This window comes from Gracilinanus agilis, chromosome 2, assembly GCF_016433145.1.
Source record: "Gracilinanus agilis isolate LMUSP501 chromosome 2, AgileGrace, whole genome shotgun sequence".
NCBI classification, from domain to species: domain Eukaryota; kingdom Metazoa; phylum Chordata; class Mammalia; order Didelphimorphia; family Didelphidae; genus Gracilinanus; species Gracilinanus agilis.
Genome location: NC_058131.1, coordinates 333413216 through 333437418, shown reverse-complemented (window position 1 = coordinate 333437418; position 24203 = coordinate 333413216). Strand labels below are relative to the sequence as shown.

The 24203-nt window shown below is 45.8% G+C and overlaps 1 protein-coding gene across 1 annotated transcript in view; it reads right to left on the bottom strand.

The window, feature by feature from the left end:
- Window positions 1–3882: 3882 nt before the first annotated feature.
- ANGPT4 (angiopoietin 4) overlaps window positions 3883–24203 on the bottom strand; it is a 76077-nt gene continuing 55756 nt past the window's right edge. The window contains exons 3-9 of the mRNA XM_044664279.1: window positions 23933–24054; window positions 22475–22707; window positions 16326–16441; window positions 15602–15703; window positions 10858–11024; window positions 6514–6644; window positions 3883–4043 (exon numbers count right to left, since the gene is read on the bottom strand). Of these exons, the coding sequence (XP_044520214.1) occupies window positions 3883–4043; window positions 6514–6644; window positions 10858–11024; window positions 15602–15703; window positions 16326–16441; window positions 22475–22707; window positions 23933–24054 (1032 nt within the window). The remainder of the gene's footprint in view (window positions 4044–6513; window positions 6645–10857; window positions 11025–15601; window positions 15704–16325; window positions 16442–22474; window positions 22708–23932; window positions 24055–24203) is intronic.

The window sequence follows — 24203 nt, the reverse complement described above, 5'->3', positions numbered from 1 at the left end:
GGGGTTTAGGCCTTTAACACTACTGGCTTTCCTCCTTTGTTTCAGTCCATGTCCCTGTCCCCAGGCAGGCCTCCATCACTAATGCTCTCAGGGATTGAAAGCTGTAGGACCCAACCCACAAACACTACTCACCATGGACACCAAACCTGCTTTCTAGGTAAGGCTTCTACCCTGTTCCCTCTGCCCCGACTCCAGCCATCCCTTTCTCAGGCCTAGGAGGAATGAGATTCCTAGAATGTGAGAGCTAGGAAAAGCCATAGAACAGAGACTGTGGGAGCTAAAGGACCTTTGAAGGAGCTTTGTCACTGCATCATAGAACATCAGGCCTGGAAGAGAGCTCAACAGCCATCAATCAAACCCTATCCGAATAAGACTCTCCCCCACAAAATATCTAGCTGGTCGCCCAAGCTTTGTTTGAAGACCTCCAAAGAGGAGGAAGCCCAAGTCTTAATAAAATAGCCCACTGGGGAGCTGGGATTGTCCCTCACACCAAGCCCACACCTGCCTCTGCAACTTCTGTCCTTGATCCTGGCTCTGTCCTCCAGAGTCAAGTGTCGTTCAGTCTTTATCAGTTGTGTTGGACTCTTAGTGACCCCATCTGGGGTTTTCTTGGCAAAGATACCAGAATGATTCGCTATTTCCTCCTCCAGCTCATTTTATAGATGAGGAAACTGAGGCAAATAGAGTTAAGTGACTTATTCAGGTTACACAGATTATACTGAATTCAGGTCTAACTGATTCCTGGTCCAGACTTCTACCCAATGTAAGATTGGGTAGATGCCCCCTAGGGACAGGTAGATCAAGTCTAATCTGTCTCTTATCTCTCCTAAATATTCTCTTCTCCAAGGTTAAATATCTCAGTTTCTTTAATCATCTTTCATATGTCATGTTCTCAAGGACCTTCACCTTGAGGCCCTCTCTTGCTCTCCAGCTAATCACTGTCTCCTAGAATGGAATACCCAAAATTAGTATAATGTTTCAGATGGGATCAGACATAGGGCAGAGTATAGTGGGATTATCTATCTCCTTCCTGGTGCAGATAATATTTTTTTCTCAATAGAGACCAAGTTAATCTTAGCTCTTTGGCTGCCATATCAGATTGTTGACTAGTATTTTTGTTTTTTAAGGACAGCGCATACCAGCTCCCAAAAACTCCACTTAAATTTCTAGCTTGAGCATTTACACCTTGGAAGTCACCAAATGCTACAAATCAGGGCTTGATTTATTGTTTTGTTGTCTAGACTTTTAAAAGTGCTAGAGAAAATGTTAATAACGCAGATTAAATTTAAAAGTGAGAATGCCGTACATTTTTTGGAGAGCCAATATTAAACACTGACCAGCACAGCCTTGCTTGTAATCCACTTGCACCCTCAGATATTTTTCTGAGTGTCAGTTATTTCCCCATACCCTCCTCATCTTGTACTTGTGAAGTTTATTTTTTGAACCCAAGTGTAGGATTTTACATTTGTCCCTTTTACATTTTATTTTAGGATTATATGTTCTGATCTGGGAGGAAACTGAAAGAGTTCTTCTAGTTTCACCCTCTTTACTTTACAAATGAGGAAACTAAGACTTAGAAGGTCATTCCTTATCTAAGGTCTAGCAGCTAGTAAGGAGTAAAGCTGAGATTCACACCCAGGCTCTCATCCTAAAATACCATACTGCTTCACTAAAGAGCAATGGAGATTTGGTTCAGCATTCTTTTGGGATTCTATCTCTGGCATTTGATGCAAGAAGCCATCCTTGAATCAAGAACAAAAAAAGTTTTGCCCACTTTTGTTTTCTCCTGCCCTCCTCTCTACCCACCCAAATCCTACTCTTCCTTCTGGTCTCTCCCAGACTATTCTGTGCACTCTCCCTTGAAAATCTCCCTTGATTATTTCAAATCCAACTGACCTCTCCTTCTTCAAATACTTACTGTATGGGTTGTACCTTACTAGCTCCAACAAAAAAGTGAGTCTCACAGACTATTACCCCAAATCACAGGATCACGGACTTGGAACTCAAAGGGATCTAAGATTCCTTCATTTTTACAGATTATCCTTCGAACTATTGATCTTTAGCACCATGAGAAATTGTCTTCTTTTACTCTGCCTGCCTATGGGCCTGCCATCTCTAACTAAGATGGTGAGTACCCTGAAGGCAGTAGAGGTTTATTCTTCTGTGTTCTCTAGAGCAGGAAAACAGAACTGGCCTTACCCAGACACAGAGGCTTCCTCTGCCTTTGGACCTTCCCCATCTGTTTGCTAAAGTTGGACTATCTGTCTACAAGGGACAAAGTCCTTCATTCCCACTTTTATTCCTCTTTGCCATCTTTCCCCTTTAACAGCGGCCACATAAGTGGCCCTAGAGAGGGAACCCAGGTCTGGATATGTTCAGAGAGATTTTCAGAGAGATTCAGAGAGATCTCACTTCCTTTCCTGGAAACGGGTTCAGGAGGATGTGGGGAGAGCACAAGGTATTGGGAAAAATGAAGAGGGGAGTCACGGTAGACAGAGGAGGACTACATGGCAGAGGGTGGTACTCCAGACCAGCTGTGTCTCTTCTACACTTTTGTTGCCCATAGAATGGGGTAGATACCTGGTCCAAGAGAAAGCTGGCCTGCCAGATAGGATTAGTAATTGCCCAACAGAGCCCGAAGCAGGCTCTGATCTTAATCCTTTGAAAAATGGACTGGGGACCTGGGTGGCCCTCTTCTCTGTCTCTGTCACTGGCCCTACAGGCAGAATATGGCAAGAATTCTCAGGGCTCGGAATCCCACTGTTACAGCTTCCCATATCTCCCCTACATCCCCTATCAGACTCTCTGGATGACTCATTCTCCAGGTAAGACTGTTGTTATCATCCGCAGGTTCATCTCTCTGGGATGACTGACTGGTCTGTCCTCCTCCCTGACCCCCTTGGCCACATCAGGCTCCCACATCTACTCCTGGGGCTACCGATGCCCTTAAGGCCAGTGGATGAGACTGTCTCTGGGAGAGAGTCACTACATTAGGCCTAACCCAGGGGATCTTCTGCAATGGGGCCTGGTGCTGAGATGGAGAGAACCATTTGACAAGCTGTGCTAAACAGAGGTTTCCAATCGTCTCAAAGGCAACAAGAGTCAAAGGGTCTCCCCTCCCTTTTTATGCTCAGCAGACCAGTTTAAACTGCTCTCCTTCCTCCCTCCCCCAGGGAACCCAGCATAAACCAAGGACTTGAAAGCCTGGCCTTTCTGAGTGAAGATGATTCTCTGGATCTAATTAAAATGTGTGTGGGTGGTGGTGGTGGGGAAGATAGAAGGAGCCAGCTCATCTGGCCATGTAATAAGGTTTCTGGATGGCAGCATTGAGGACAAGGAGGGGCTGCCCAGACTGAGGGTGGAAAGGATAATGGGCTGGATTAGAACAGGATGGCTAAGGCCAGGAGAGGATGGGAGAGGATACTAAATGATGGGAGATAGTGGGAGAGAGGTCAAAACAGAAGTAGATTCAAGTGGGGATCAATACAAGAGAAAGGAAGCCTCTCTTCTCCAACGTGGGGCTTGTGTCCAAGGAGTCCAGGGGAGACTCTGCCCTGTGGGCCCTTTCCAAGGGGGAGGGGACCACAAGAATCTGAGCTCTAGAGCCTCTGCCAATGAGGCCTCCAGGAGACAATCTGGCCATCTTGGTGAGGCTTGTCCAACACTGACTTCCAGCATCTTGGTGTCATCCAAAGCTGGTTCTGTTTTGGGGCATATAAATGAATTCGTGGAATCCAGCAGTCTGTAGAGGTTCCTCTCCTCCTCCAGGAAGACCTTCATGCAACACCTCCCGGTGCGTCGAGCTTTGGGTCATTCTCAGGGGTGAGTCTCTGCCCCCCACCGACGGCCACTGATGGCCTTCCGGCCTGGGCTGTCATGGCTCTAGAAGTCTGTGGGCCTCACCATCATGCGTGTGGCCCGAAGTGAGTAGCTGGGGCCCTGGAAGTAGTGCCACCGGATGCCATTGAGCTTTCGGACATTGTGTCTGGCTGGATAATAGATGCCATTGAGGTTGGAGAGTCCACAGGCATCAAACCACCATCCTGGAAAAAGAGAACACAGTTCTGATCTGGCCCAGATACCTCTCAGGGTACCCTGGGGTAGAGATTTTATAGACGTTCTCCCTGCCTGAGCCCCCACCCCAAGAGTTCCTCAAATCGTATGGGACACGTACAAATGAAGGGAGAGCAGACTGGACCCTCTCTCTAATACCAATATTACTGGTCAGCTGAGCTGCCAGAAAGCTCACGATGGTTTTAATTGGTTGTCACCAATTGTTTGACTAACATATTGGCAAGAACCCTCGATGGAGGGTCAGGATCCCTAGGGTCAATTTCAGATTCTGCTTCTTGGCATGCTGGCATGATACCCAACAATTCATTTTCCCCTTGCTGAACTTCTGTTTCTCCATTGCTAAAACGGGGAAATAATATTTGCATTGGCTATTGTGAGGAAAATAATTTTTAACTGTAAAGCTCCGTAGAAACCTGATATACTTTTCCCCTCCTAAATACTTACTTTCTGTCTTACACTCAATACTAAGTATTGATTCCAAGTGGTAAGGGTAGGCAATGGGGGTTAAGTGACTTGCCTAGGGTCACACAGCTAGGAGGTATCTGAGGCCAGATTGGAACCCAGGACCTCCCATCTCCAGCCCTGGCTCTCTTTCCACTGAGCCATCTAGCTGCTCCTGACATAGTTTTTGACAGCTCAACCAAAGAGTGAGAGGGGAGAGTGGAAACCTGGGACTTTCTTTCTTGTCTCTTCCTTTCCACTGAATTCAGCAAAAGAAAGAGAACCAGCAGCTGATAGAAGTGCTCAATGCTGTTCTGGAAATGAGGCACGCAGTGTAGACATCGCCACATTTTAGATTCATAAAGTGTTTAACCTGAAAGGTTCAGGACATAGAATGACAGAACATATACTCTTAGAGTGAGAAGGAACCTTAAAAAATAGGAGTTAGGGAGTAGCTAGGTAGCTCAGGTGATTGAGAGACAGGCCTAGAGATAGGAGGTCCTGGTTTCAAATCTGACCTCAGACACTTCCTAGCTGTGTGACCCTGAGCAAGTCACTTAACCCCTCTTGCCTAAGCCTTTATTTTTCTTCTGTCTTGGAACCAATGCACAGTGTTGATTCTAAAGTGGAAGATAAGGTTTTAAAAAATAAAATAAAAAATGTATGATATGCTACCTTGGAAAACTTATGTGCAAATTTGTTACTGGAAGAAAATAAAGAAAAAAATTAAAAAAAAAATTTAATTCATGATAGGGCAGCTGGGTGGCTCAGTGGATTGAGAGTCAGGCCCAGAGACAGGAGGTCCTGGGTTCAAATCTGGCCTCAGATACTTCCTAATTATGTGACCCTGGACAAGTCACTTAACCCCCATTACCTAGCCCTTACTGCTCTTCTGTCTTAGAACCAACATATAGCATTGATTCTAAGGTGGAAAGTAAGAGTTTAAAAAAAAAAAAAGAGGAAGGGCCTTAGTGTATGTGTACACACATATACACAGAGCTAGAAGGGACCTCATTTTAGAGATGTGGAAACTGAGGGAATGTGATTTGTATTGTAACATGGAAGAGGGGCATCTAGTTGGGTCAGTGGATTGAGCCCCAGGCCTGGAGTCCAGATGTCCTGTATTCAAATCTGGCCTCAGATACTTCCTAGCTGTGTGACCCTGGGTGAGTCACTTAATTTCATTTGCCTAGCCCTTCCCCTTCTGTCTTAGAGTTATTACTAAGGCAGAATGTAAGGATTAGAAAAAAGAGTATGAAAGATAGTGGTTGCCACTTTAAGTAGCTCAGGAGGTCCATTTGGGGCCAGTTTGTTGCCAATGGGGTTACATCCTCCCAAGCCCAAGGATGGGGACAGCTCTGCCCTCGGGGGAACTGGAGGCTCTTTGAGGATCTGTCCATGTGGACATGTTGCACAGCCACCGGGAGAAGTTATCTGACCTCATTATGTACCATCACGTATATAGCTACTCGTGTTTGTGCTTTGCCCTTCTGTTTTCCCTGCTGCGAGTTCTTGAGTACTTGGGTTGAGCACGAGATTTGTATGTGTAAAGTATTTAGAAATGTGAGCTGTGGTTAGCTAAGTATGTTCTTTGCAGAACACAGGGCTCTTCAAGGGCAGATAGTTGGCACACTGGATAGAGTGCCAGGCCTGGAGCCAACAAGACTTATCCTCATGATTTCAAGTCTGGCCTCAGACTAGCTGTGTGTCCCTGGGCAAGTCACTTCACCCTCTTTGCCTCATTTTCCTCATCTGTAAAATGAGCTGGAGAAGGAAGTGGCAAACCACTCTAGTATCTTTGCCAAGAAAACCCCAAATGGAGTCACAAAGAGTTGGATGTGTTTAAAACGAGTAACCGACAACAAAAGGTAAATGTTTGTTGAATGACTGCTGGTGCTAGGCAGAGGCTTGGAGGAGGGGCCCCAGATCTAGCTCTCTCATTTGCTTCTCCCCCTTTCTCTCCCTCTCCATCTCTCCCCACTCAGCCCTGGTCCTCACCTCCAGACAGCATCTGAGCACACTTGCAAAGACAGTTGTCGTTGTCAGAATCTCGGGTGCTAAAGTTGGTGCCCTGGAGGACCAGGCCACTCTGGTGACCCGCCGTGCCACTGTACTCCTTCAGGGTCAGCCTGCAGATCCCGGTGCCCACAAGGGAAGGAGAGGAAGGGAAACCACCGGAAAGAGGAAGAGAAAGAAGAAGGAAAGAAGAAGGAGTGAACTTAGCCTGTGAAAATATTCTATTCCCAGGCTGGGGAAGGGAGTGGGGGAGGCCCTCCACAAAGCTCTCATCTGCTCAGATGGGTTCGAGATGATTAAGAGACGGGGAGCTGTGGTCTTGGGAGGCACAAAGAACTTGTGTCTGAGGAAGCGGGCTGATAGAGGAGGAGGTTCACCGGAGGCCCTGGACTGGAGCGGTGTGTGTGGTAGCTAGCACACAGCGGGTGAAACCTTCTCGGATCTTCTTGTCTCATTGTGTCCTCCATCTCCATGCCTCCTAGGAAGCCGCATCCTCACCAGCCTCTCCAAATTCTGTAATTCTACAAGGCCCTGATTGTCTTCTCTAGGAAGCCTCCCTTGATGGTGCCAGCTCACAGGAAACTCTCCTTCCCTTGAGTTCCTCCAGCCCTCCCTCCCACCTTGAGCTCCTTGCTGGGACCTGAGCAGTTACTTTACTGCCCAGGGTTGCTAGATCCTCTTCAGCTAGTTATGGTGAGCTCCCCAGGGCTTTTCCTTCTAAAAGCACCTTCCATCTACTCTGGAGATACCTAGTATGTGCAGAGTTACTGACATGTCTCTCCCCATTAGAATGTAAGCTTCTGGGGGCAGCTGGGGGACTCAGTGGATGGAAAGCCAGGCCTAAACACAGGAGGACCTGGGTTCAAATCTGACCTCAGATATTTCCTGACTGTGTGACCTTGGGCAAGTCACTTCACCCCCAATGCCTAGCCATTACCACTCTTCTGCCTTGGAACCAATACACAGTATTGATTCTAAGATGGAAGGTAAGGGTTAAAAAAAAAAAAAAGAATGTAAACTCCTTGGGGGCAGGGACCCCATCTTGGCCTCTTTTTGTATTCCCAGCTGTTAGTACAGGCCCGAGACACTAGTGCTTTTTGAGGAATAAAGTTTCCACTGCAGCCAGGCTCAGTATTCTGTTTACACTATTCCCTTCTGTTTACACTATTCCCCTGGCCTGAAGGGCTCTCCTTGTTCTTTTCTTTTTTTTTTTTTTTAAACCCAACCTTCTATCTTAGAATCAATACTGTGTATTGGTTCCAAGGCAGAAAATTGCCTAAGCACTAGGCAATGGGGGTTAAGTGAATTGCCCAGGGTCACACAGCTAGAGAGTGTCTGAGGCCACATTTGAACCCTTGTTCTTTTCCAGCTCTCTATATTCTATGGATTTTTCGAGCCCCAGCTCAAGTGCTATTTCAGCCTTCCCCAACCATCTTAGCCCACTCCTTCTTCCTCCTGAGTTCTTTGGTCTCTGGACTGGGCCATTATTACAGGGAGATGGGAAGCCCTAGGAAGAAGAGCGACTTGTTCACAGCCAGATGGTCAGGCCACCTGCCTGGGCATTGGAGGCACAGGTTTTTGACACTTGGTCCTCTCTTTCCACTCCCCCATGGCCCAGGTTCCTTCCAGGTCTCCCAGGCAGAAGGAGAACCTCCCCCTTCCCCACTATAGGGTGAGTCAGGAGCACAAGCTTTGTCAGGCCTTGCATTATACAGGCAAACCAGTCTAGTCTCGTCACTCTCCCCTATATCTTTCTCAGGCTTAGAATACTTTGTGGTTCTCTATTATTTAGAGGATAAAACAAAAAATCCTCCTCTGTCTGTCATCCAAGGTCCTCCACAATCTGGTTTAAGCCTGTTGTCCTAGCCTTATCTGACATGGTACCTGGTAAATAGTAAGAGCTCCAGAGAGTGATCCACACAGCCTTCCTCTCTTTCCTGCCCTAGGACTCAACTACCAGTTGCCCTGATATTGCCTTTTCCCCACTCTTTTCTTCTTCTTCTTTTTAACTCTTACCTTCCATTTTAGAATCGATACTGTGTATTGGTTCTAAGGCAGAAGAGGGGCTAGGCAGTGGGATTTAAGTGACTTGCCCAGGGTCACCCAGCTAGGAAGTATCTGGGGCCAAATTTGAACCCAGGACCTTCTTTCTCTAGGCCTGGCTCTCCATCCACTGAGCCACCCAGCTGCACCCTCCACTCTTCTCTTCTAGGCTGCCTCCCCTGCCTCCTTTCTCATCTCTGCCCTTTCAGAACTACTTCTTCCATGAAACTTTCCCTGACTCTATTCTCTGCCCAAAACTATTTCTTGTTTTCAGATCGTCTTAGAGAAACCCTAGAGTTGACGAAATGATTTCCTTAAATCAAAAAGCTGACCATGTTACGCGATAAACTGTAACTCCCTATTACCTCTGGGATCAAAGAAACTCCTCCAGTTATGATGGAAAACCTTTTACCTCCTGACCCTCTCCCACCTTTCCAACCTTAGAACCCTCCATGCACACTCTAAAGTCCTGCCATGACTGTTCTTCATACATGACCCTTTATTTCCCATTTCCATGCCCCATACAGTCTCCAAAGCCTAGAATAAGCTCTCTCAAGTCTGTGTTTTGAAATCCCTGGTTTCCTTCTAGAACCGACTCATGGGAGCTTTTCCTGTTGTTCTGACTGCTTCTTCCCCCAGAGTACCCTCCACAAGTTACCTTCTATGTATTTTGTATCTACCTATATAGGTGGCATGTTGTCACCCTCATTATTGGATCCAGACAAATACTCTAAGAAAATCTGAGAACAAGGGGGCTGAGAGGATGGATAGCCAGGTCTAGAGATGGGAGATCCTGGGTTCAAATCTGGCCTCAGACACTTCCCAGCTGTGTGACCCTGGGCAAGTCACTGAACCCCCATTGCCTAGCCCTTGTCACTCTTCTGCCTTGGAACTCAAACACAGTATTGAGTCTAAGGTGGAAGGTAAGAGTTTTTAAAAAAAGAAAAAAAAATCTGAGAATGAGATATGATTTTCAGCTGGGGGCAGGTAATAGGGGTGGTGGGGTAGAGAGTGGAAGATGATAAAGGAAGCTCCAAGAAGGCAGGGACCATTTGGATTTTGTCTTTATATCCTTGGTGCCTAGAATTGTACCTGATACATATTAAATACTTAATAAATGCTTGTTGAATGATAAATTATAGCAATAATTCCCATTCCTGGCCATGGGAAGCTTAAAAAGCTTTTTTCCCAATAGTCTGGAGGGGTTAATTTGTAGGCAGAGAGGTAGATCTAGAGTTGAGAAGACCTAAGTTCAAATCCTACCTCTTACACTTCCTAGTTGTGTGACCATGATTAAGTCATTTAGCTTCTGTTTTCCTTGGACAACTCTGCAAGATAAGTGCTTAAGAAAGAGGCAGTGATTTTTAAAAAATGACCCTCCTACTTTCTGTCTTAGTTTCAATTCTTTTCTTTTCTTTTTTTTTTTTTTTTTTTTAATCCTTACCTTCTATCTTAGAACTGATATTAAGTATTAGTTCCAAGGCAGAAGTGTGTAAAGGCTAGGCAATTGGGGCTAAGTGACTTGCCTAGGGTCATACAACTTGAAAGTATCTGAGGTCATATTTGAACCCAGGACCTCCTGACTCTAGGTCTGGCTTTCTATCCTCTGAGCTACCATGCAGCCCTTATAAGTAGTAAATGTTTGCTGAATGGCCAGGCCTGGGGACTGTTTTTTTCTTTCCCCTTGAAATCTAGCTCTTCTGCTTGATTTTGCTATTTCTCTTTTTGCCAAATCTGAGAACCAGCATCCTCTGTTGATTGAAAGATTCTGAGATCTGGCCATGGCAGAGGGGCTCTGACATCAAGCCCTGACCCTCTGGGGCTCGCTCAGCACCCTGACTCTGCCTCTAACCCATTGTGTGACTTTGCACTGCTTGGTGACCTCCCTCTTCTGGACCTCAGTTTTCTCTGTCAAAGGAGAAGCCTAGACTTAATGGCTTCCAGGGCCCCTTTAAGCTCTCTTATTGTTTGTCTCCCTTTCTGCCCCTTCTCTTTGGGTAGGACGGATCTGGGTGCTAACAGGCCTTCCCCTCTACACAACCCCATTGGGCATTGAGCCTCCCAACTGCTGTCTCCACAGGAGGGGCCCCCTCTCTTGGGCTCCTAGTGACGTGAGTCAGAATGGGGGACATATGGCAGTGGTTGGTCCCACCCAGGGCCTAACCGCCTGTCCATCATCTCTGACCCGGCCAGCCCCGCCATCTAGAGCCTGGTGGTCTGGGCTGGGAGAGCTCAGCGTCCCCCCCCCAGCACCCCCCCTACCCCCACCCCTCTGCTCCCCACCTGTAGAACTGCTGCTCACTCCCCAGCTGGAATCGCTCATACTGGGCGTAAGCCTGGTTTCCTTCCCAGTCCAGCAGCTCCACCCTCAGGGCATAGGAAGCCCGGCTGGTGAGCTGGTGCAGCGCCTCATTGCCCAGCCAGTGCTCCCCAGCAACATCGCCAAAGCCCTGTGAGGGGAGAAGGGAAAGGGGGGACATGAGCTCTGGCCAGGCCAGCGCACTCTCCCATTAGCTCCGGAGTCGGCCCATCAGCCTCCTCTCTCACTGGGAGATAATCGCCATCACTTTAGCCCTCATTCCTCTAGCTCACAGGTTCTTCACCCTTTTGGGTGTCATGGACCCCTCCGGCAGCCTGGGGGCCCCTTCTCCGAGCCATGTTTTTAAGTGCAGGAAATGAGATACAGAAGATGACAAAGGAGACAAGTTAGAGTGAACTAGAACATTGGAAAAACCTTTTAAAAAAATTCACAGATCTCACCTTAGGAAGTCCTGCTTTTATTCTTTAAAGTTTATAAAATAGGGGCAGCTGGGTAGCTCAGTGGATTAAGAGCCAGGCCTAGAGACGGGAGGTCCTGGGTTCAAATCTAGCCTCAGACACTTCCCAGCTGCGTGACCCTGGGCAAGTCACTTGACCCCCATTGTCTACCCTTGCCACTCTTCCACCAAGGAACCAATACACAGAAGTTAAGGGTTTAAAAAAAAGTTTATAAAATAAATTCTTTACAGCGGTTGTGGGAGGCTTGAAATCCATTTTATTTATTTTTTATTTACTTAATTATTTGAAAAAGTCCCCTCTCACCTTTATCCTTTTTATTTTATTTTATTTTAAATTTAATTAATGAAGAATATTTTTCCACAGTTACATAATTCATGTTCTCTCCCTTCTCCCTTCCCTCTCCCCCCCCCCCCCCCCCGTCCCTGAGCTGACACCAATTCCACTGGGTTATACATGTATTATTGCTCAAAACCTATTTCCATGTTATTCTTGCAATAGAGTGACCTTTTAACACTAAAACCCCAGTCACATACCCATTGAACCACGGGATCAATCATATATTTTTCTTCTGTGTTTCTACTCCCACAGTTTGAGATCCATTTTAGAGAATCTCCCAGGTCTCCCCCATCCATATCTCTTGCTGTAGTCTCCCAGCTTCATTTTGGCTTCTTTTTTCTGACTATTCTCACCCCTCTGGAGGGTAAGATGCCATCCTCGGCTCTCCCTCCCTCCTTTGCTTCTGCCCCCCTCAAACTCTGATAGGGGAGGCGAACCCCCATACCACTTATTATAGTCTTCTTGCCAGGCTCCTTTTACCTTGTCCCCAGCATTCCACTATTGTTTCTTTATTTTTTAAAAATTTTTAATCATTTATTAATATTCATTTTTAACATGGTTACATGATTCAAGCTCCTACTTTCCCCTTCACCCCCCTTCGCCCCCCCCATGGCCGATGCACATTTCCACTGGTTTTATCATGTGTCATTGATCAAGACCTATTTCCAAATTGTTGTTAGTTGCATTGGTGCGGTAATGTTTCTTTATTTTTAAAAATTTTATTATTTTAATTTAAATTTAAGTATTTTTCCATGGTTGCTCAATATTATTTCTTTTAAATGTTGTATTCTTCCACTAGAATATAAGATCCTTGAGGCTGGATATTATCTTTTTTTTTTTTTTAAACTTTTACTTTCTGTCTTTGTAACAATACTAAGACAGAAGGACAAGAGCTAGGCAATCAGGGTCAAATGACTTGCCCAGGGTCACACAGTTAGGACGAATCTGAGGCCAGATTTAAACCCAGGTTCTTCAGACTCCAACTTCGGTGCTGTATCTATTGTACCACTTAGCTGCTCCCTAGGTATTGTTTTATTTGTTTATATTTGTATCTCCTAGCAGAGTATTTGGCATATAGTAAATGCTTAATAAATGCTAGCTCGTTCCTATTTCTCTTCCTGTCTCTGTCTGGCTGGCTCTGTGTCTCTCTGGCTCTGGCTCTATCTCTGTAGCTCTGTCTGTCTCTGTGCTTCTGTCTCTGATCTCTACCTCTTTCTTTCTGTCACTGTCTCTCTCTGACTCTTGCTCTATCTCTTTCTCTCTGTCTCTTTTGCTCTGTCTGTCTCTGTGTTTCTGTCTTTTTTTTCTCTTTGTCTCTCTGTCTCTTCCTGTCTCTGTCTCTTTGGCTCTGGCTCTATCTCTTTCTCTATTCTGTTTGTCTCTCTGTCTCTGTTTCTATTTCTTTCTGTCTCTATCTCTCTCTATTTCTGGGTCTCTGTCTCTATCTCTTTTTTCTGGCTCTGTCTCTATATTTCTTTTTTAAACCCTTACCTTCCGTCTTGGAGTCAATACTGTGTATTGGCTCCTAGGCAGAAGAGTGGTAAGGGTAGGCAATGGGGGTCAAGTGACTTGCCCAGGGTCACACAGCTGGGAAGTGTCTGAGGCCAGATTTGAACCTAGGTCCTCCTGTCTCTTCTGTATTCCTTTTTGTCTCTGTCTCTTTGGCTCTAGCTTTATCTTTTTCTGTCTCTATCTGTCTCTGTATCTCTGTCTCTGTCTCTATCTCTATCTCTCTGTCTCCATCTCTTTCTCTCTATCTCTGTGTTTCTGTATCTGTTTTTCTCTATCTCTGTCTATCTCTGTCTCTGTCTCTACCTCTTTTTCTTTGATTCTGCCTCTGTATCTCTTTCTGTCTCTTTCACTCTGGCTCTATCTTGTTCTCTCTGCCCCTGTCTCTCTCAGTGTCTCTGTCTCTCTATCTCTCTCAGTGTCTCTGTCTGTCTCTCTCTCTATCTTGTGTCTCTCTGCCTCTATCTCTATTTTTTTCTCCCTTTCTCTGGCTCTCTCTTGAAAAAACTCTCAGTGAATATACACACTCTTCCCTTTTGTAGCCAAATGTCTGGAAAAAAGCTGTCCATACAATCTGCATTTTCTCTCTCCTCACTAACTCTTTAGTTATTTGTAATCAGTCTTCTGACCTCATGTCTCATCTGAAATTGTTCTTTCCAAATCTACCAGCGATCTTTGAATGGCCAGATGCAATGGCTTTTTGTCAATCCTTATTCTTAAAAAAAAAAATTAAACCCTTACCTTCTTTCTTACAATCAATACTGTGCATTGGTTCCAAGGCAGAAAAGTGGTAAGGGCTGGGCAATGAGGGTTAAGTGACTTGCCCAGGGTCACATAGCTGGGAAATGTCTGAGACTAGATTTGAATCCAGGACCTCCCAGCTCCAGGCCTAGTGCTTTATCTACTGAGCCAGTTTGCCGCCTCAATTCTTATCCATCTTGATGATTCTGCAGCATTTGACATTAATGAGCATGAAAGAATATGGAGTTAGATGATATAGTAGAGCACTGGGCCTCGTTCTAATCTACCTTTGAACATTTATTAGATGTGTGACCCTAAGTGAGTCATTTACCCTCTGTCTGCCTCAGTGTCCTCATCTGTAAAATGATCTTATATAATATTATGTAATATATAATTTTATGTATTACATGTAGTATATAATGATAATAAAATAATATTAATTAATAGTGTTTATAGCCCAGGGTTGGGAGGAGGGTCAAATGAGATATCTGGAAAGGGCTTAGCACATTACCTGGCTCACAGTTGCCACTTACTAAATGCTTCTTTTCTCCCCTCCCTTCCCTCTTCTCTCTCTGCACTCTGCCCTGGTAACCTCCTCAGTTCTTATGGGTTTAATTATCATCTCTACACAGATGATTTCCAGATTCTACTTCCAAAGCTTAGTCTCCCCCCTCTCCGCCACCCCCATCTCCAGTCCTGGATCGTCACCATTTCCAGCCGACCATTTCATAGGCATTTCTCCTATCCAGCTCCTTTACTGCCTTGACCACCAGCCTAACTCGGGCCCCACCACCTCTCCCTGGGACAATTACAATGACCTCTGAACTGGTCTCCTTGACTCAAGTTTCTTCCCTCTCTGGTCTGTTATCTACACAGCTACCACCGTGATACCCCCGAAGCCCGTGTCTGACGGTGTCACCCCCAGGCTGGATAAATGACCATAGCTCCCTGCTGTCTCTAGGATCAAATTCAGACCCCTCCATTTAGCATTTCAAGCCTTTCCCAGCTTGGCTCCACTCTGCCTTTCCAGCCCAATTACACCCCTCTCCCCTTCATTTGCTCTTCCATGCAGGCAAGCTGCCCTACATGTCCTTCACACAAAGGTGTCATCTCCCATCTCCATGCCTTTGTTCAGGGGTCACCCCCAGCCCCAATGCCCTCTCTCCTCACCTCCACCTTGTAGAACCCCTACTTTCCCGTAGAGCCTGCTTAAGTGCTGCCTTCTACATGAAGCGTCTCCTAATCTCTTGTCCTGCTTCCCCCCAACAAAATTGTTGTTGTCATGTCTGACTCTGTGACTCCATTGGGGGGTTTCTTGGCAGATAATGGAGGGCTTTGCCATTTCCTTCTCTGGCTCCTTCTACAGAGGAGGAAACTGAGGCAAACTGAATTAAGTGACACAAAGCTAGTGAGTGTCTAAGGCCAGCTTTGAACTCAGAAAGATGAGACTTCCCGGCCCACGCTCTATCCATTGCATCCCATTCCTCCCCACAGCTGCCTGAAGAATAAGGCTAGCACAGAAAAGAGAATGTATGAACTGGAGAGGGAGGCTGAAAGACAGACAGACAGAATGACGGATTCCCAGCCTCCATGGAGCTTCTTGTCTCCTCAACCCAGCAGGCCTAGGTGCCCCAGGGGCTCCGGACCAGGAGAGGGACGGTACCTGTCGGTAATCTTTCCAGTTCCTCTGGAAGTTTACGCTGCCATTCACTCGGCGCTGAATGAGGGTCCACCCTCCACCACTGGTCTCCATGTCACAGTATACCTGGTGGGAAAGCAACTTTAGGGGGTCACATTTGAATGAACGAAAGGATAAACGAATGACTGTCTCTTCTATGTGTCTTCTCCCACTGTGGTATAGTCACCCCCCACCCCCAGGCAGAACTGGTTCATCCCTTCTGTAAGATTCTCGGACTCTGGAACTCCTGGGGTCAGGGATGGAGACAAAGAGTTGAAAAGAGGCTCCCCACTGCCGCCTTCCCCCCACCCCCATTCCACTTCACTTCCTAATGGAACATGTTTTCCAACTGCCCTAATTTTTCTACTAATATTTCTGTTCCTCAGTGGTAGTTCCTGCCCAAGAGATCCCCAGGGACATAGTGGAGAAGGAGTTTCCTGGCTATGTCTGGGAGGTGTAGACTCAAACATCTACGGGTGTTCAGAGCCGTGAGGGCAGGGGAACTCAAGGCATTGTGGTATTAGAAACAGCCTCAGTTCAGGAGTTAGAAAATTTGAGTTCCAGTCTCTCACCACTACCTGATTGTGTGATCGGGCCTCAGTTTCTTAGCCTGTAAAAGAGGGTGTTGGATTAGAGCTCTCGGAGCTCAGTGAAGAAATAAATCCCTGCTTGCTGGCTCTAGGTAGAAAGCCAAAGAGGCTCCCCTGACCTTCTTGGGCTCTGTCCAGTTGGCTATGTGGATAGTGTAGACACCGCTGACGTTGATCCCAGAGAGGCGGATTTCCCAACAGTCCTGGAAAGATCTCTCATCCTTCTGTAATAGAGCTAGGGTGATGTGCAAAGACAAAAAAAGGGAAAGAACAGAAAACCAGGTCAGCCTGAGATGTTTACCCCTGGGCAGGGAGGGCCATCTCTTACATTGACTCCATCCTTCATACTTTACAAACATCTCCTTTGATCCTCACAACAGTTAGGTGAGGGAGACAGGGTGAGGATTAGCATCCCCATTTTAGAGATAGGAAAACTGGGGTTTGGAAAAGGGGAAATGAATGGTCCCAGGTCACATAGCAAGTTGGTGGTGAGTCAGAGCTAGAACGGGGGTCCAGGCTGATGCTCCATCTCCCACCCTGGCTTGGTAGATCCCCAAGAACTCAGATAATCTTCATGAGCTCCAGCTATTCCAGCCTCCCATTCTATCCTATACCTATACACCATAGGCTCCCAGGAGAGAGGCCCAGAAGGCAGGAAAAGTCACATCCAGATCCTCTCAGACCATGTTACTTGTTTCTTCTGTTTTAGCTCTCTAAGACCCAAATGGCTTCTCTCAGGGATGGGTTCTAGGATCATAGGTTTAGAAAGGACCTTAGAAGTCATCTAGTCCAACCCTCATCCTCTCTTCCCCCAACACATCTACATTTTTTTTAAACCTTCCATTTTAGAATCAATACTGTGTATTGGTTCCAAGGCAGAAGAATGGTAAGGACTAGGCAATGGGGTTTAAGTGACTTGCCCAGGGTCACACAGTGAGGGAGTGTCTGAGGCCAAATTTGAACCCAGGACCTCCCGTCTCTAGGCCTAGCTCACAAATCCACTGAGCCAACTACCTGCCCCTTGTATAGTCAGAATCTGTTTCTAGAAGTACTATTAATTTAGGATAGGGGAGAGGGTCTTCTCAAAGCTTCTGGTCTCCTGTCTTCAGATAGACTCTTGTTTACCTGCTTCATGCCTGCAATCAGCTGTTAGCATCTCATTCCTTTTGGGACTGAATGCTTTTCTGACCTAGGATCATATTTCTAGAACTGGAAGCTACCTCAGAGACCTGATGATCTATCCCTCTCATTTTATAGATGAAGAAATTGAGGCCCATGGAGGTTAAATGTCTTGCACAAGAAGACAGGTCACTCAGTAGATAGAATGCTGAACCCGCAGCCAGGAAGACTCATCTTCCTGGCCCCAGACATTTACTAGCTATGTGACCCTAGCCAAGTCACTTAACTCTATTTGCCTCAATTTCCTTATCTGTAAAATGGGCTAGAGAAGGAAATGGCAAACCACTCTAGTATCTTTGCCAAGAAAACCCAAAATGGGGTCATGAGGAGTAGGACATAACTAAAGTAGGACATGGCTAAAGACAACTTGACATATATGCCTAGGCAGTACTACAAAGGTAGTAAACATTCAGGGTGAGATTTGAACCTAAGTCCTCTGACTCCAAAGCTAGTATTTTTTCCCAATGTATCTTTTTGCCTCCCTATCTTGTGCAGCCTAGGTCATGTAACTTTCTTTTCACTTAATCTCTGTCTGCCTCGGTTTCTTCAGCTGTGAAATGGGGATAATAATAGCACTTACCACCCAGGGCGGTTGTGAGTATTAATTGAGATAATAATTGTAAAGCTCTTAGCAAGTGCCTGGCACATAGTAGCTGCTTAATAAATTCTTGTTCCCTCCTTCTCTCACCTCTTGCCTGTCACTGGTGGCCATTGGTCAACGGACCCTAGGTTGTACATTCTTAGGGTGGGGAGTGGTGGGGCCAGAAAAACAGATAGGGGCCCGGGATTTCTCTATCTGTCCCAGAGGTCCCCAGATCATGCTGAACTATTTTCCATGGAGTGAGTGAAAAACACCACAAAGGATCTGGCTCCTCTAGACCCCCCACTGGGTAAATGTCACAGTATTTAAAAACAAACAAGTGAGGAATGTTAACAACTTCTACCCCCAAAACTATTTGTTTGTTGTAATTGCAGAAGTGGCTTTGGCTGTGAGATTACCCAAACGCTGGCTCCTCTGAGGGTTGGCAGGATCTCAAGGACTACGACTGGCAGGTAGTCCAGCCAATGAGCTGAGGAGGTGGGACTTCTGGCTTTTGACTGGTCCCCTGGAGGTGGGGGAGTAGAAGGAACTCTTGGAGGACATCATGTTATTGTTCCCCTTTTACAGACAAAGTAACTGAGGACCCACAGCGGAGAAGTGACCGAATCACAAGATCACAAAACTCAAGCTGGAGGTATGCTTAGAACTCTGATACTTGAGACTGTGGGATGTTGGACGAGTCACATCACCACCAGGGATCTCATTTTCTTTTTCTGTAAAACGAGGGGGCAGGGGCTAGGTCATCTCCAAGTTGATCCAAGAGAACACCAAAGAGATATTAGTACACCATCATAGCTGGTCATAATTGATAGGTCCCATAGAGGTCATCTAAACCAACAAAGACCATAGAGTGAGTCCAAGGCAAAATTGAGGGCTTGCCTGTAATCAATAATTCTTGTTACTGTTTATTGTGAATATAGAACATCCCCAAATTTTTGATGCAGTTTTAAGACTTAAGAGTTTAAAATTGCATTTTTGGGACTCCCTCCATTATCCCTTCTTCCATGTATCTCCTCTCATTAGGAACATAGACTTTGAACCGGGAGGGTCTTGTTGTTCAATTGTTTTTCAGTTGTGTCCTGCTCTTTGTGACCCCATTTGGGTTTTTCTTGGCAAAGATACTGGAGTGATTTACCATTTCCTTCTCCAGTAGGTTAAGGCAAACAAGGTTAAATGACTTGCCCAGGGACACATAGCTATGAAGTGTCTGAGGCTAGATTTGAACTCAGGTTTTTCCTACTGTGAAAATAGAATTACCCTCTTTTTTTTTTTTTTTTTTTTAAATGTAATCAGTCAGCAACCTTTAATTTAATTAATCAGGAATCTGGAGGTCCTTTACCATTGAGATGTGCAGGGATAAACCAGCCCAAAGTGAAAGGAAGTAGAAACCAAAGAGACAGGAAATAGATCCCACAAATTAAGAAACTATGATTGATTTCTGAAGTGTGACATGGGAGAGAGCGAATGGGTGGAGGAAAATGTTTATAAGGTGAGTCCCAACATGAAGTGGGGGATTCACATTTGCATTCGGATTCCCACTCATGATCTGGAGGCACTGGGATTAGGACTCGGACCCTGACTGAAGGAGCTCTCTCTTGGGCTGATGAAACTTGGGACTCCTGGCTAGAGATCAGGACCTGAGGGAGCCTTTGTTGGTGGTAAGCTGGATCCCATAAGATCGGCACTTAGAATATTTAGCTAGGCAATATTTTCTACCTCCTTCCTACCTTTCCCTCTTTTTACTATATTTCTATTAAACTATATTGTTAAAAGCTACTAAAAGCCTCATAACTTCATATTTAATTATTATAATCAGCGACCACCCTTTTAAACTATTACACTACTACAGAATCAGTGCTCTATCCACTTGTAGCACCTAGCTGCCTCCTAGAAGGGACTCTAGTGAATATCTAGTCCCACTCCTTGAATTTATAGATATTGTAAATTTATAGATGATGTAAAGAGGCTCTGGGAGGGGAAATGAGCATGCCAAGTGGCAAATCAGGGATTTGACCCCAGGACCTCTGACTCCAGATCCTAAGGACCCTTCTACTGTGCCATGTTGCTTCTCATCTAATATTTACAAACTAGCAATTGTATACGAGACTGTGTTGGAGCCTGTGGTCCTAAAGATAAAAATGACTTACCTTCTTGGAGGGTGAGGGTCAGAGCACATCACTTGTGCATAGATAAACCTCAAAGTGTGGGATGGGACCAAAGGTGAAATTGAGACAAAGTGCTTTAGGGAAAGTGAAGGAGGAAGAGTTCACCTTCATCTAGGGCAGGGGTCGGCAATGTATGGCTCTCGAGCCATATCTGGTTCTTTTGAGGGCCAGATAAGGCTCTTTCTGCAGGAGCCATAAAGTCAATTTTTTTTCAGGCGCTGTTACAGGAGCACGTACTGTGAGCACTGTATGTACGGCTCTCACGAAATTACATTTTAAAAAATGTGGCGTTTATGGCTCTCATGGCCAAAAAGGTTGCTGACCCTGCTCTAGGGGATCAGGGTAGGCTTCTGAGAGGAGGCAGTAACTGAGCCAAGCCTAGAGGATTCTTAGAGTTAGAAATAGGTCGGAACTGTGCATTAGGACAATTATGTTGGTAGCTGGTACTTAGGGTGGGTTAGAAAGGGGAGAAAAGAAGAATCCAGGCTCACATTTACTTTATGAAGCACTTTCCTATTAGTTACTTCATTTAATCTTCATTTTTTTAACCCTTACTTTGGGGAAGGTAGGTGGCAAAGTGGATAGAAAGCCAGGCCTGGAAAAGGAAGGTCCTAGCCCTTATTTAAAAACAAAACAAAACAAAACAAAACAAAAAACCAACAAAACCTTACCATCTGACTTAGAACCAACAATTAGTATCAGTTCCAAGACAGAATTGTGGTAAGGGCTAGGCAGTTGGGGTTAAGTGACTTGCCCAGGGTCAGATAGCTAGGAAATATTTGAGGCCACATTTGAACCAGGGACCTTCCATTTTTCAGGGCTGGCTCTCTTTCCACTATTCCCCATGAAGGAGACAGGGCAAGGGCTATTAGTTCCATTTTATGGAAGAGGACATTTGTGAGGGAGTGATTTGCTCAAGATCCCCTGGGAAGGGGAGGGGGCCTCTTTTCTTTCTTCTCTCAGTGCACTTAATACACTGAAGTCTACTCATAATGGGTGCCCATTTTATGCATTCACTGAAGGCCCTTCCTCAGAGTGCACACAGGCTGAGCCTGTACTGGGCTCAGTATCAGGAATCTCTAGGTACTGTTGGCCAGAGCTAGAAGCAACAGGTCTAACACAAAGGAGGAGGCATTAATGGGCCAGTGGGGAGGGGAGGTGTTGAGGGAGTTTCATGGGTAAGGAGTTCTGAGAAAGTAAGACATCTCACTCATTCTAAGGGCTTCTCCATCCTTCCCGCTAATATCAGATGAGGCTTCCTTGCCTCCCAGAGGCTGCCATGAAGATGTGCCTACAGCTGGAGTCTGGGCTGGGAGAGGAGTAAAGCCTGTGCACAGTGCCCTGGGTAGGCTCCATAGGAGAGACACATGGGATCAATTTAAACAGCTTTAGGCCCAGAACTCCCCAGAATCCCCTCATGGAATCATAATTGGTGGGAGCTTCCCAACCCCTAGGACAAAAATACAACTCTATCATCCTGGCTCCTCAGATTTTAGACCTATTCTCCCCAGTTCTGGCCCAACGGGTAAGCAGAATAGGTAGGGGTTATGCTAGCAGGGTCCCCCTACACCTCACATATCTGAGACAACAAAGGGTCTTTAAAGATCTGGTCCAATTCCTTTATTTTACATATGGAAGGTAAAGCCCTGGAGGGCAAGTGACTTGTCCAAGGTCACAAGGCAAGTTATTCATTATGAAGAAAACAGTAGACTGCAGGTATCCTGAGTTCTCAATCTCCAGATGCTGTACCACACAGCACAAGTGTTCCTTGCTTTTCAGTCTCCCAGAAGACACTAGTATGATTCAGAGAGCCTGAGAAGGAGTGGTTGAGATGAGGAGAAATGAGAATAGTTTCTGAATTTTGCCAAACGCAGCCCAGGACCCAAGCAGACCCGGATACTTGGGGTTTCAGGAGGCTGGGCAAATGTTGTGAGCTGTTAAGACCCTCTAATACTTCCTGACAAATGGTAACTTCCAGTATCTTGCTTTGCCACCTTGGCAAGTCTCCTTTGGGCCACAGTTTCTTCTTCTATAAAATGAGGGGGCTGGACTAGATGATCTCTAAGGGCTTTTCTATGTCAAACAGTTCAAGCTTCTTTGATTCTAAACATTATTCTACCCATTTGACAGATGACAAAATGAAGCTCAAAGAGTAACTTGTTCAAGATGAAGGATTTGCTGAAGCAGAACTGGATTTTTTAAAATTAGAGAACTTAGGTGTGGACCATCATCTAGGAAATCTAGTTCAAACCCCTAATGACTTGGGCCAGGTATCTCTTCCCCCTGCTTTACTTTCCCTGCAGGCCTTGAGCAGCCTCCTCACCTTTGCCAGTAGAGACAATGTGGACCAGGCGTTGCACAGAGTCCAGGAGCTGCCGCTGCTGCCGCTGGAGGAGACTTGTGTTGCTGTTGGCTGCGTGTAGGCTCCTCTCCAGGCCTTCCAGGGTGCTACTCTGACGATTCACCAGGCGCCGAAGCTTCTCCCTCTCGCCCCGGATGCCCTCCAGCTCAGTTTGATGCTTGCTTTCCATGGCCCTAACTCGTGTCTCTAACACACTGCCCAGGCAGAACACAGAGTAGGCAGAGGGGGCAAAGGAAGCCTCTGTGAGGGAGCCAGGATCAACCACCAACTTATGGGGCATCCTGGCTCTAAAAATGAGGTTGAACTGGATCAGCACTGAGTTTCCTTTTGAATCTGAGGTTATATGTCCTAGGAGCCATTCTTATAGGGTCCATTCCAACTTTGACATTGGAATTACTACATTATTTAACATTCTCTGCTCTATGGACTTTTCCTGCTCTGATATTCTATGATTCTATGAATCAATTTAGTATTTGGGCCCATGTAGAGTTGAGTACCTAGGTGACACAGTGGGTAGAACTTGAGTTGGAAGACCTGAATTCAAATCTGGACTCAATTACTTATTAACTGTATGACCCTGGGCCAGGCACTTAACCCTGTTTGTCCCAGTTTCCTCAGCTGTAAAATGAAGTGGAGGAGGAAATGACAAACCATATCAAAATCTTTGCCAAGAAATCTCCAAATGGGACCACAAATCGTAGGACACAACTGAACAATAGAATTGGAGAAAGGTGACCTGGGATTGATCAAGCTGCCAACATCCCGAACTTTCCTTCAGTTTCCCTTTGGAGGACCTACAACCACCACCCTACAAGGGAAAAGGGAGAAGACAGCTTAGATCTAAAGATGACTTGCTGATAAGAGAGGGGATTCTGTACATGCCCTGGAGCCTGCCCAAAGTCTCACAGTGAGTCAATAATAATAAATAATAATAATAATAACTAGAATTAATATAATCCTTTAAGGTTCAAAAAGTGCTTAATATAGATGAGCTCATTCTCAGAGCAACCTTGGTAGGTAGGTGTTATTATTATCTCCATTTTATAGATGAAGAAACTGAGACCTAGAGAAGTTAAGTGACTTCATACAGCTAGTAAGTGTCTGAGGCAGGATTTGAACTTAGTTTTTCCTGATTCCAGGTCCTATGTGCCATACACTGTACCACCTAGTTGCCTAGCAGATTAGTAACCCAGGGCTTCTGACTCTCAGGCTAGTGATCTCTGTCTCTGTTTCTGTCTCCATAATAATCCTTGGCTCCATCTTCATTTTTGTCCATCTGTCCTCATCCCTTTAACTATCTCCATCTCCATTTCCCTCTGTTGCCTCCCTGGGATTCTTTGGTCACCAGGCAGAGCAGACCAGTCCACTGAAAGGCTGTCCTATTTCTCAGATTCTCTCCCTTTCCCTCGGGCTTCCTACCTGTTCCGATTCTGCAGTTTGTGGATTTCATTTGTCTGCAGCAGCAGCTGCTTCTCCAGCTTGTTGGTGGACAGTGAGTTTTCCAACAGTTGGAGCTCAATCCTGGATGTCTGGTTTAGCACCTGTGCAGGGGACAGAGGGGAAGCCCATTTGTACCTTCCTTGGTGACCTCACTTTGCTCTTGGGCAGCTGACCTAGAGGCCTTTGTAAGGGAAGTCCCTTCCTTCCTTCCTTCCTTCCTTCCTTCCTTCCTTCCTTCCTTCCTTCCTTC